The sequence below is a fragment of the Phycodurus eques genome, chromosome 12, assembly GCF_024500275.1.
Source record: "Phycodurus eques isolate BA_2022a chromosome 12, UOR_Pequ_1.1, whole genome shotgun sequence".
Classification (NCBI taxonomy): domain Eukaryota; kingdom Metazoa; phylum Chordata; class Actinopteri; order Syngnathiformes; family Syngnathidae; genus Phycodurus; species Phycodurus eques.
This window is the reverse complement of record NC_084536.1, coordinates 4,019,677-4,032,790: the sequence shown is the minus strand read 5'-3', so window position 1 is coordinate 4,032,790 and position 13,114 is coordinate 4,019,677. Positions and strand designations below refer to the sequence as shown.

At 43.9% G+C, this 13,114-nt stretch overlaps 1 protein-coding gene across 1 annotated transcript; it reads right to left on the bottom strand.

The window, feature by feature from the left end:
• Positions 1–8,605: 8,605 nt before the first annotated feature.
• Positions 8,606–12,560, bottom strand: u2af1 (U2 small nuclear RNA auxiliary factor 1). The gene is made up of 8 exons (XM_061691784.1): positions 12,475–12,560; positions 11,358–11,445; positions 10,777–10,843; positions 10,628–10,677; positions 10,437–10,535; positions 10,234–10,367; positions 9,680–9,775; positions 8,606–8,957 (listed from the first exon to the last, which is right to left on the bottom strand). The coding sequence occupies exons 1-8, from the start codon at positions 12,516–12,518 to the stop codon at positions 8,816–8,818; spliced, it is 720 nt and encodes a 239-aa protein (XP_061547768.1). The 5' UTR covers positions 12,519–12,560; the 3' UTR covers positions 8,606–8,815.
• Between the last annotated feature and the right edge of the window lie 554 nt (positions 12,561–13,114).

Genomic DNA, 13,114 nt, shown 5'->3' with positions numbered 1-13,114 from the left:
TGATGGCTTCAAATCTGCGATACAGCGAGGCCACAAACTACGTACCGCTGCGATATAGCGGGGCAACACTTTCAATTTCAAGTGAAACACATGCAATATCCAGTATGGCTGTGTCTACAAAGACGCAGCGCATAAAACAACGATACAATTTAAATTAAAAACTCCAATATTCATTTTCAGTTCATTTATATGTGTCGTTTCACTGTGTGTGTGTGTGTGCGCGTTCACATCAGAATCAGAATCAGAATCAGAATCAGAAAAAGATGCAGAGTCCTCTCGCGCTTAGAGCAGTTTGAATGCCTAATATAGCAATATCCGATTCCGTGTTTTTTTGGTTTTGTTTTTCGACTTACTCTCTGCCTGGATGCATATCCCAATTGTGGCAGTTAGCTCAACAACAACAAAATCAGAATTATATCAATTGAAGCATACAGTTGCGGTCCCGCCGAAGGCCTCGCTCTCAACCTCGCGAATCGCTGTGTTGCAATCTACAGAATGACCGCATTTCCTTTCCGCGTTTATTTTCCTTTTCCAACTGCAGCGAGTTACACGCCGCTATAACATTTCTCAACTCCCTTCGCGACTTTCAGACTGTTTACAAAAAAAAAAAAAAAGAAATCTTTCGTCGTGCACGTGCCGGCTAGCTACGATTTCTAATCAATTAAAAAGTCACTTTTTTCATCATATGTCTCCTTTAATGGAAAATGTGCTATTTCCCAGCTGCGTGTACCAAAAGTCCCGCTGCGCTTGTTTGTTGACTTTGCTACGGCCCTCCGCACGCCGCATTCGTTCTCTTCCTGCCAAAGAGCTCCATTATGCGCCGTGACGCATGTGTCTCCTTTCCCCCCCTCACGTACGCCCAATTAGCGGCGCACTTATCTCACATGGCTTCACGGCCGGCTTCCTGGCAATTCGGATCGTGTGTGTTTGTGTTTACAGCCCATGTCGCTTCATAAAGGAGACATATTATGCACTTTAAAAAAATAAATAATACTAAAAACATTTCCTTGGTTTCTTAATACATGTCTGTGGCTTGCTCAAAATACCACGAGGATCTAGAAATACAGATATAGAGTCATACCTTAACTTACAAGCAGTGTTGGCAAGATGACTTATTCACATATTTGTTCTTTACACAGATAATAAACTGATGACAAAATATGATGCCATTTAAATACACAACGAAAAAATATGTTTGGTGCACTGTATGTGTACAGAATGTGGAAACCACCATACCATACCATGTTGACCTAATGACAAATGTACACAATTTAGAGAATATATCTTCATATGACAACCCAGATAAGTGAACGTTCCAGAAAAAAAAGTCCCAAATTTGAAGATGAAACTGTTCAAAAGTCAATGTTGTTTTAATGTGTTCATCGGCAAACACAAACGAACGCTGTTATCGCACTTAAAAGGGAGCGTCGACATACATTCAATTGCATTATAACTGTTTTTGAACAGTTTTAATGTTTTAGGCTAGGAAGTGATTATTTTACCAGGAGAGAAACAATGCACGGCATACACTCCAAATCCTGTGATATGGCAAATTATGCGCGATAGGAATATGAACCAAACAAAATCTGCAATGAACTGAATCCGCAATAGGTGAACCGCTAAATAGTGAGGGAACACGATGAGCAAACATTGCAGCTCTGCTTACCTTTTAGCTGAAATAAGGTCCTCTTCTGGTTCGACGGTTATCATCGCACTTTTAGTCAACACTGAAGCCCTTCTGTGCGGGCATCTAGAAAAAAAAAAACCAAAAAAAAGTAACATTTCATTTTTGGAAATAAAATATATTTCCAAATATGTTAAGACCGTATTACTGTATTTATTTAGTACTTTTGCACACATTTCCTTTTCGCCATCACTGGTAACCAGAGTGGGCAAAAATTGTACTCAAGTAGGAGTATTATTACTTTAGAATAATATAACTCAAATAAGTAAAAAGTACTCCTCCAAATGACTGCTTCAGTAAGAATAAGTATTCAGTGAAAAAAACAATTCAAAATGGGCTTTAATTAATTTTCTTTGTTTACTCATTGAGGCCGTCAGCTGTGAGCTCTATGACGCACGTGGGGCCTCCGTTCATATTGCACAGCAGCTCCATGAGCATTCCACCCCAGGCATTGCTTCCCATTATGGCTCCTGCAGGCCGGTTTGCCCCTACTCAAATTGTTCCGCATGGGCTGGAAACTAGACTGTGATGTAATAATGTTGCATTCTGTTGAGCACAGTGCAATATCGGCTGGAGGTTATAGGTCAGTGAGACGGCCTTACACTCAAGTGAGTCATGGCTCCGCTCCGGGAGGACGCAGCCACTCCTTTTGTTTACATTGCACTGCACAAGGTCGCCATGACGTCACTGCGCAGGCTGCAGGATGTCCATGTTGAATTGGGTTTGTTCTGCCCTAAGTGGGTCACATCATGTTGGCGAGAGCCCCCAGAGGACAAAATGACGATGAGCATTGGCAGCAGTGAGGATAGACTGGTTTGAGCCAGAACGACCCGTCATGGAGGCTTTTTTTTGGGGGGGGTGGGGGGGTTTGTCGAGTAATTAGCACTCTGCTACCAGAGATTTTGAGTCTATTTTGTTCTCTGTTTATCTTTGTGTTGTCACTTTTCCAATCAGCTCACTTTGTTAAAGAGTTATTTCCCCAAAGAAATTCCCTCTTGAACAACACAAAAGTGGTAGGAATTATACAATATATACATATATATTATTATTATTTTTTCCTTTTTTTTTTTTTTTGGCATTTCCTGGAATTATATATTTTTGTTTTTTGCCACATTGGTTGTCCCTTCCTCCTTTAGTTTTCTGTGACTCAATGCATGTTTAAAATCCTAAAAAAAAAAAAAAATGAAGCATGGCAGCTAGTGTTTAGCACGTCTGCCTCGTAGCTTTGAGGTCTCGGGTTCCAATCTCGGCTCCCGTCTTCCAACGTGAAAATATACATTAATTTATACTGCTCATTTGTTTTTATTCATTTATTTAATTTTAATATTTCATCCGTATTTTTCTTCACTGATTAGTTAGGAGAAATGGGGTGGGTTTATTGTCATATAGCAATGCTATCAGGTTCCATTGCGAACACTCACTTCGGTGACCAGATACGGTTCCTTTGCTGCATAAAGATGAACATCAATTCACGATCACTTGGCCGCTTTTTCTAGTGCAGGCTGCGAACATGAATCTGTAAAAAGAGAACGAGCGAACAAGCGCTGCGGGATGGTCGCAGCTCTCACGAGGCTTTGAGGAGGAAAACCCGGTGACCCAGCTGCCTGCATGCATTGACGTAAGAGATGGGGGGGGGGGGGGGGGGGGGGTAATGGGGATGATATGGCCTCTCGGGATGGAAAAATCCTGAGTCACCATAACAATTCTCCTAAACACACAAACATATGTCCCTGCAAGGCTTTGGCAGGAGAGACATTTATGTGACCATCATAAAACTCGGAGGAACTATAATTGCTCATAATACATATTTAATGCTCTGTCCTTGCTGTGCCTCCTCAGGAACTCGGAATAACTTCTGCGTGGTGATGTTGATTAACAAGCATGTCTCCCTAGACACACACTAGAACCACGCTTATTCTTTATTGTCCTGTCCGTCTCTGTTCTATCCTGTCCCATTCCTTACTGTTCTGTTCTGTTCTAAGCTGTTCTGTCCTCTTCTGGCCTGTCTTATACTGTACTGTTCTGTTCTGTTGTGTTCTAGCCATTCAGTTCTGTTGTGTCATGTTCTGCTCATTCCTATTTTTTCCTATCCTGTTCTGGACTGGACTGTTCTGTCCTATCCTGTACTGTTCTTTACTGTTCTGTCATTTACAGTACTGTTCAGTCCTGATCTGTCCAGTTCTATCCATTCATGGTCAAGTCTGACCATTTTTGTGTTCTGCCCTTTGCTGTCCTGTCCTTTCTTGTCATGTTCTGTTCTATTCTATGTACTGTCCTGTTCTTGTCATCTTCCCACCTTTCCCATTCTGTCCTACCCTGGCCTGTCCATTCCTGTTCTGTCCAATCCACGTCCATCCTGTCCTGTGCTGTACTGTACTGTCCTATCATGTTTTGTCCTGTCCTCCTGTCCTATATTGCCTGGTCCTGCTTTGTCCTGTTCTATCATTTCATGTTCTTTCCTGGCCTGTTCTCCTCTGTACTTTTCTGTCCTATCCTGTCCTGTTCTGTCATGGTCTGTTCTATCCTGTGGTCTGTCATGTCCTATTATGGCATGTTGTATCTTGTAATATTCTGACATTTTCTGTTCTGTCCTATCCTGTGCCTTTCTGTCCTTCCATTCTTTCCTGTTCTGTTCTGGTCCATCCTACCCTGTCCTGCGCTGTTATTTCCTGTTACGTCTGGTCCTGCTCTGTCCTACTCTATTCTTTCATGCTATTGCTGACCTGTTCTAGTCTCTTCTGTCCTATCCTATCTTGTCCTCTCCTGTTCTGCCATGGTCTGACCTGTCCTTTGCTGTCGTGTTCTGTTCTACCTTGATCCCTGTCTTGTTCTCTTATACCATGCATTATCTTGTCATGTTCAGACCTTTCTTGTTCAGTTCTGTTCTGTTCTGTCCTGTGTTGTTATGTACTATCGTATTTTGTCCTCTCTTTTGCTCTGTCCTGTCCTGTTTGCTACTTGTCGCATCCCTTCATATCCAGACGCAATTCAAGCTAGATATAAAACTGTCCTGTCGCATAGCAAAACTGTCCCGTCATAAAACGGCTGCACGACTAAGCTGCTGAACAGGACATGTTATGAAAACAAGAAAGAAACGTACAGCAAAATAAAATGAAAACAAATGAATTTGTTTCTATTTTTCATTCATTTAGTATGGAGGTAGTAGCAGTGGCTGCGATGACCTCACTCGCACACGCTCCTCGGTCAGAGCTCATGACACAGCTCTGCGAATGTTGCATAAGCTGGAGCTGTGCAAGGTCACCAATGGGGCGGGGGGAGAAAACACGCTGCAGATGTCAATAACCTGCAAAGTTTGCAGAGGAGAGGGAAAAGAAGCAGACTCACGATGCAAACAGAATGAGAATAGGAAACGGCAGACTCGACATCCCGTTCATTTCTTTTTCGTATGTGTTCCTCCCGCGCAGCGTCATGCGGCCCTCGCATCTCATCAAGTATTTAAAGAGCTGCACTGGCTGCTGAACTTTAGCTTTAACAACAGAAAGGCCGAAAAGGACCCCTGAGATATAGGAGTTGGCAAGCATTTGCATTTCTACAAACAAACAACAACAAAAACTCGAAGGACCTGTTATAAAAAGCAGGAATACACAAGTTTGCATATTTGGTTTTCACATAAATTCAAATTCAACTATTCGCTGATTTTTTTTTTTTTTTTTTTGCAACTTGTCCTCCACTAATTGCTATAAAACTCACCTATTTGCTGTTTTTGTGTTTTATTACAAGTATTATTTGGGCACCGACTTGGTCCATTTTCGAGCCGACTTTTCATGAGTGGTGTGCACCCTGGACTGGTCATCAGTCAGTCGCATGAAATACATTCACCCTCACATTCACACCTTTGGACAATTTAAAGTCTTCAGTGAACCAAGCATTCGTGTTTTTGAACGGGGGATGTAGCCGAACATGCAAACATCACAAATGGGTCTTCTACACGGAGGCAACCAATCAGAGGACCAAATATGGACAAAGCGGATACAAAACTGGGTCAAACAGAAGTAGCCGTCAGAGGGGCCTTTTCTGGACACTCGTATGACAAAACCAAGGTGTTTTTTTTTCAATGAAACTTACTCTTTTACACAAAGTCCATGTTAGCGAGTCAGAGAGTCGCATTGATTGCTGCGCTGCTCGTGTGCGGTCGCACAGTTCGCACACGGCAGTTACCGCCCTTGGTCGCGACTGTAATTTTTTCTCGTCGGTCGCATTCGGCCACGTCGCGCTGTGTACGGCGGACTTCGAATCGTCATTCGGGCCATTTATCCCGTTTTCTCAATTGCTTTGCTTTGGTCAAACGCTTTGTTTACGCCTGATGCAGTTTTTTTTCCACTCGAAAGTGACTTCATCATCAAAAGGCCTATAGTGCCGACACATTCGAAACTCGGTCTACAGGGCACTTTATGGCGAATAGGGAGCGATTCCAAAAACAGCCTTTGTGCTGTTATTTCCAGTGAGAGAGAGAGAGTGGAGCTATTTCCACCTCCTATCGAGCGACCCCGTCCACTAATGGACGTGACAATCGAGCCCAATCAGCGCCGCCTCCGTCTGACGCAAACTCCCAGACGCGAGGTCGTGACCGCAGGTGCAGCGGCCGCACGATGTCCTTCCCCATTGCCCCCACCCCCCCACCCGCTTCCTCAGTGATTTGGATAATGCCAACCCAGAGGCCCGGGTGACACAGGCAACAGAGCGCTGACGAACTTCCTGCCCGGTGATGTGCGCTGCGCGAACGACGAGGTGACGTTTGTGTCACTCGCGGGGACGTGTCACTCACACGGGTGTGCGTCCATGTGTGAGCGGTGTGAGCGGGTCATATCTTAGCAGCCCCGTGTCCCATTCCGTGGTCCGATTAGAAACACAGTCGACCCCATTTACATAGCACCACTGAAAGCAACACTACGTCACGACTCCAAGTGACAATTCCCTGAGAAATTTGGAGCAGAGCAAAGAAAAGAAACCACAGTAACTCGGGATATAACGCCGGTTCATATATGCATATCATAGCAATTATTCGGGTTTAATTATTGTGTGAATGCTGAAGAGCACAAACTACTTTGCCACAAAATTATTTGTTATTAAGCAGTCTGCCAATTTCCACCGTTCCACACCGAATATTCACCTCATTCGGGCCCTCTTGCTTCCTACTTTTCCCACGATAGCAAATGGATGGACTGATATATATATATTTTTTCATTATTATTTGTCGATTTAGGCAGCACGGTAGGGCCTAGTGGTTTGCACGTCTGCCTCGCAGTTTTGTCCGAGGTCTGTATCTCGGCTCTGGCCTTGCGGTCTGGAGTTGTCATGTTCTCCCAGTGCTTGTGTGGGTTTTCTCCAGGTGCTCTGACTTCCTCCCACATTCCAAAAACATGCATGTTCGGGTCGTTGAAGAAGCTAAATGGCCCATGTGTGAATGCGGGAGAGGGTAAAAAGAAATCCTTTCGCTCAGTCAGCTGGGATCCAGGTGACCTGTGACCCTAACGAGGACGAGCGCGATATAAAAAACGGATGGACGATGGATGGAGATGCGGGGTGAACCTTGGACCGTTCGCCAGCCAGTTTAGCGTCTCCTAACCGTGCATGTTTTTGCGGAAAAGTGGGACACGCAAGCGCAGAGGACATGCAAAAAAACACAGGTCGGGCCGAGCTGAGATTCGAACCCAGACTCTCGGCTGTGAGGCGTATAATTGATGCAGTGCTCGGATCTTGCAGGTGGACCTCAGGTTGAGGTAAGTGTGTGTATACTGCATTTTCTCAATGAGGTTTTGCAGCTACTGCTGTTGAAAGAAAGCTACCAAGTAAATGTAGCACATCCGATGATTCCATTTCAACTAAAGAGCTTGAAAAAAAAAAGACATTTACGAACATCTTCCAAGCAAATGATGACACTGGAAGAATTTGATCACAAGAATGTGGGTTTATGTAGGAAAGTTGCTTGCTGCCAACGTTTGTTGAAACACATCATGTTCCAGCTGAAATGATGTCACTATGTCGCCGAAATTCATTAGCGAAGCGCCATTGTGAACACTGGTGGGAAAAGACAATTTGAGCGTCTCGACTCGTGGCACGCTTTTCAGACCAATTTGTTTTTTGTTTTTTGCCACGCGAGTTTTGAGATCCTTTGAGCGACTCTCACACAAAAACCATCATCTGCTCTGACAAAACACTTCTCGGTCGGGCCCTCACAAGGCTCTCGGCCCCCGACGCGACTTCACTTCCACTTGCTGCAATCACTCGCAGCACGCTAACGAATCTGCGAAAGGCCGAGATGGCAGCGGACATGCGTCACCCGCCTGAACTGGCACACGCGGGCCGTCGTCGGCATCGACGCACACGCGCGGGTTTGTGGTCATCGAATGATGATGGTCCTTTTTTTCTTTTTTGATGGCGTCAAAGCGCAGACAGAAAGCGAACCAGAGTGAGGGTGAGTGGGGAAAAAAGGGACACAAATCATTTAGCACGTTCATTGCTGACAACACGCCAACTACACGTTGTATAATATATCCGTACGTCACCGCGGGGGGAGCAGCTGCCAAGGTCATCTTTGGCATCTCTGCCCCAAGGAACTATGTTGAGGTGCATTGAGGAGTTTCCTTTAGACAAAAGCAGTACTTTGCCTCCATCCTGTGGAATCTAGAAGCTATTAAAGCTTCTTGGGGAGGGTCATCAATTACTTGGTGCCGATCCATGATTTCACTTCAGGATAGTGCAGCATTGTTACCATATCAGATATTGTCTGTCATTCAGCAATTTACCAGTGATTTCAAGTAAATATTGTGAACGCCCTCCTACCGCCTATAGGCAATGCTCTGCTCAAATAAATGCTCAGTACTATGATTGAACAAACGTCACAATTTAAATCTGAGACTTCATCTTGAAATTCACAACAGATCAATCCATCTAGACAGATTAGACACGTCACGTTACATAAAAATTTTAATGGGGTGAAAGTAATTTTAGAACATAACAACTTACAGCCATCACAGCTTTAACATCTGGTACCACTCAATTCTTCCTACAATACAAGTGGGAGGGTACAAACTTTAGAAAAAGGAGAAAAGGAAAAAAAAAAAAACTGGTGAGGATGGTACAAGGAAGCATGTCGTCATGGCTTGTGGTTCAGAAGCGTCCCGAGCGCTCTCTGTCTCGGGAACGGCGTCTATCGTGGTCGCGGCCGCCCCCTCGGCCTCCTCGGTCCCCTCTGTCCCGGTCCCTTGAGCGGGATCGGCGGTCTCTGGAACGTGACCTGGACCTGTGACGGCTACAGGTACGAGGGACAAATTAGCAATCGTGTCCAAATGCAAATGAATTCGGATTGATTTACTTACTGTGGTTGACAACAACACAAAAGAACAAGCAGCAAAGCATCAACACCACGCATCTAGCATGTACACAATCACAAACCCATGTTACACAAGCGACCGTATTCAGTATGTTAAAACTATACGACAACAAACAAACCACCTTCACGAGGTGCATCAACAGCTAGCATACTAGCCTAAATAACACACAAGCACATGCAAAAAAAAAAACCTGCGCACTACCACTTTACATAAATGGTATATTACACAAACCGTTTGGCATGTACACACAACGATAAAATGTTAGGGAATACAGGCAAATTGTAACAGCAAATGAGAATAGGTGAGGTATTAGTAGCTGCATTGGGAACAACTTTTTCTTTCACTTTGACGGATGCACAAAGTGCATTTAAGGACCGCCACCAAAACGATCAATCTCAAACGCCATCAATGAAGAAACCTATTAACAACAAGATGCCACAGTATGGCACCAAAGTAATACTTTAATCGCTTTAGCCTGAGCACAAAAAGATAACATTTTTTTCTTTTTTTGTGTATAAAGGATAGGATAGGATTTGGTTGAAAATTTGCGATTATGTGACGGGCCACTGTACGTGTGTGTGTGTGTGTGTGTGTGTGTGTGTGTGTGTGTGTGTGTGTGTGTGTGTGTGTGTAAACGTACCCTCCCTTCCGGCGACGTCCATATAACTCTCTCCTCAGCTCGCGCGAGATGGGCTTCAGGTGCATGAAATTGCAGAAGCCACCTCGAGTGCATTCCCTGTGGACAGAGGACAACTTAGAGCACAGCAAACGCAAAGTGTCAGGAGAGCTGTGACAGACACCCAAAAAATATCACTTGAGGGCCTGTTGCGACGGTCATGCTTAATTTTTGTTGAGAATTTAGTCACGCTTGTGGAATTCGCTCGTTCGTGTCCCTAAGGTTATGTGTGTGTCGCAAGCTTCTAGCAATTCTAGTAAACTACTATGCTGACTGAACGGTCTGAAGTCAAAACAAGCAATAATGCAACATTCCCCCCCTGTAAAGTTTGAAGTCGACTTTAGAATTCAATCAAACATTTTTGGACAAAAATATGCTAAAGTGGCACAAACATCAGCGCTCGGACCGCCTTGACTTACAGTCCAGTGAGCATCAAAGGATCAACCCTGTCGGTGTTTGTTCTAGCTCATCAGAACAATCAATAAAGCCCTCCGATGCGCACACACACGCACACTCACCCCATTTCATACTGGCGACAGCAAGCTTCCCTGAAGTCTGTGACAGGCGAGAGCTCAGCATGGATGGGCTGCCCATTGAACCAGCGATTGTTCAGGTCGATCACCGCCTTCTCGGCATCCTCTTCGCAGCGGAACTACGAGGAAACAATCGCGGCGTTTGTACAAAATGGGGAGATTATTAAGCCGTGACGCCCGACACCCACCTTCACATACACGTTCCCCACGAGGTGGTCTCCCAGGTTGTCGCACACGTTCATTTCCTCCACCTCGCCGTACTTCTCCTCCATTTCTGTGAAGACCTCCTAAGAGCAACGCGGGGAATAATCAGGCTCCATTTTGCCTGTGTTCTAGCTGGAATAGTTGCACTGGGAAGCAACAAGCGTGAAAACCTTACCTCAAAAAACTCATCATAGTGCTCCTGCATTTCCATGTCACTGATGGCACCTAGTGGGCAAACGGAGAATGACAATGGGGCACACATGCTAACACTTTTGATTTAATTGCATCTAAAAAAATCATTATTCCATCAATTAAAACACTTACAGGTAAGGCCATCAGCAGACTGCGCGCTGTTTTGAGGGTTGCGGTAAATGTTCAGGAGGGCAATGGTCTGAAACCCAGCGTGCACACATTTAGGATGATTTATCATAACTTCATAAAGAGGAAGCCTAAACTGACTTCAATTCCATACAGTTTGTATGCACCAGTTATATAATCAGTAGAAGTTAGGTACACCTGCACAATCTAATGAGAACAGATGCAAATGGTCAAATATTTTGCCTTTGCAGTAGACAATTCTCAGTTTCCAATTGAAACGAAAAAGAATGCTTGGGCTTCATGTGAACGTTCTAACTTATGAGCATAAAGTTGAAATTTTGTAGTCATCCCCTGCTATAGCGTGAGTCAGACTTTGCGGCGCCAACTTCTCGCGGATTTCTAATCGCAACACACATTTCGTGGTCGTAATTTTACAATGTCGTGGGCAGTTCCACACTGCAACGACAAGCACAAAAATAAACGTCAACTCAAATCAGTGAAATTGTTTGCATCCCACCTCTTTGAGATTGCAGATCGTGCAGGTGTACCTGATGCGATATGGAATTTGCAGGAAACGATGACTTTACCTGGCTGAAAGTGGGCTTATTGTGTAATCTGGAGCAGCGGTCACCATGTCGACAGGCACCAATTTTAAAATAAAAAGAGCAATTTACTCTGGGGAGAGAAAGACGAGAGAGACAGCAGGATTATGTGGGCTTCAGTGTGATAAAAGTCGAAGGGCTTGGAACCAATAGAACACAGAGCGCCAACATGTTCTAAAAATTGCTCACCAGTCAGGAGACATTGTGATTTCCTAGGAATGTCATAAGCGGTACAGAAAATGGATGTCGTAGAAGTCGTCATTTGAAAATGTAGACAGCTGCAGGGATTGATTTGACGCATTTATATCAATGTACTGTGTGTGTTGAAGTTGATCTGTTTACTACCTTAACTCAATGTTGATAACTAGTGTGGGATGTTAACGTGATCAGTGTCTTCACATAGATGAATACCATAATTAATAACATATGAAAGGCAATTGAGGGACACCTGTTATTCTATAAACTTGTATCAGATTGGTAGCCCTTTACATTAATCAGTGCCCAAGAAGGAGGAGTCAATTACAAAAAGGTTTGCGACCCCCCCCCCCCTGAATTCAGGAAGTGTAATAAATCATGTGGATATTTGGTTACAATTTTTTTTTTTTTTTAAATAAAAAAAAAATATATCAAATCATACAAGAGTTAGTGGGGGGGGGGGGGGGAATCTAAATGTGTATCAGGGGTTGGGGTCTCATTGCCATTTGAACGGGGCCGTGATGCTACCTTCTGTACATAGCATGGTACACGACGTTTTCATTCAAACAAAGACTTGACGAGATCACAGCCACTTATGCGCCTATCCCAGAAGTTTACCACCTCCACTGACTTAACGCGTTGCGGTCTTATCATTTTAATAAGTCGCGTGAACTCGTGGAAGCATTCCAGCACTACTTGGGCATGTTGACGTTGCAGGCCAAGAAACATTAGCAGCGCGGCATTTTCTAGCTGACCAGCAAGCTAAAGCTACTTAGCGCTAGCCGCTAAAGATGTAGCTCTTCTAAAACTCTGCCAAAGCGTGCGTTAAAAACGCGTGGAGCACCTGCTCATGTCAAGCGTATAGAAATGGTTTTACTAAACGACGAATTATTCGTTTAAATCTTACTTGTCTTTCTCTGTCCCAAAAATCGACGCCAAGTACTCCGCCATCTTGGCTAGCTTTCGGTCCTACCTTCAACTGCACGCTTTCCCGTCCCACCCCTTCACAATAAAATAACCCCCATATCAACGCAAAGGTTATTTGAATTCCAGAGAAACGATGCCATAGCAATCGTATTCCCACATATTATACAATAAATGCAAGTAGAAACGCTTTACAGTGGCAACCAAAAACAAGGTTACATGATACTGACATTATTATCGTCACTATCAACTTCAAATAATTTGTATCGCATCATGGCATGTTCCTACGGGTTTATTGTAGTAGTTTGTGGGCGCGATTTCCCCATGTCATGTCTGTGGCTTACGTATGTTCTTGCCAAATACACGAAGTTACTGTATGTTACAACAAAGAAACAGATCACAAAACGCCTTTATTTTGAAGGACATATCAGTGCCGGAAATTTACGTCGACGTACGTTTCAGTTTGGAATGGCTTTCAAAATAAAGTTTTAGATAGTGGCAATGTGCTATATATTCATCCTCAATACATTGTTTTTCCTCTGTGTATTTATTTTATTTTTTGGCGTGAAATAGACGACTAATTGTATGATAAGTACATTTCAATGCCTGGTGCCACTCAAGGT

What these genes read in the sequence shown, in the direction of transcription:
- u2af1 (XM_061691784.1), bottom strand. Translation starts at nt 12,518, where the DNA reads ATGGCGGAGTACTTGGCGTCGATTTTTGGGACAGAGAAAGACAA. An exon ending in ACTATGATGAGTTTTTTGAG is followed by an intron (nt 10,536 to 10,627) that starts GTAAGGTTTTCA and finishes CGTTGCTCTTAG; the next exon opens with GAGGTCTTCACAGAAATGGA. An exon ending in TGTCGCCAGTATGAAATGGG is followed by an intron (nt 9,776 to 10,233) that starts GTGAGTGTGCGT and finishes CTCTGTCCACAG; the next exon opens with GGAATGCACTCGAGGTGGCT.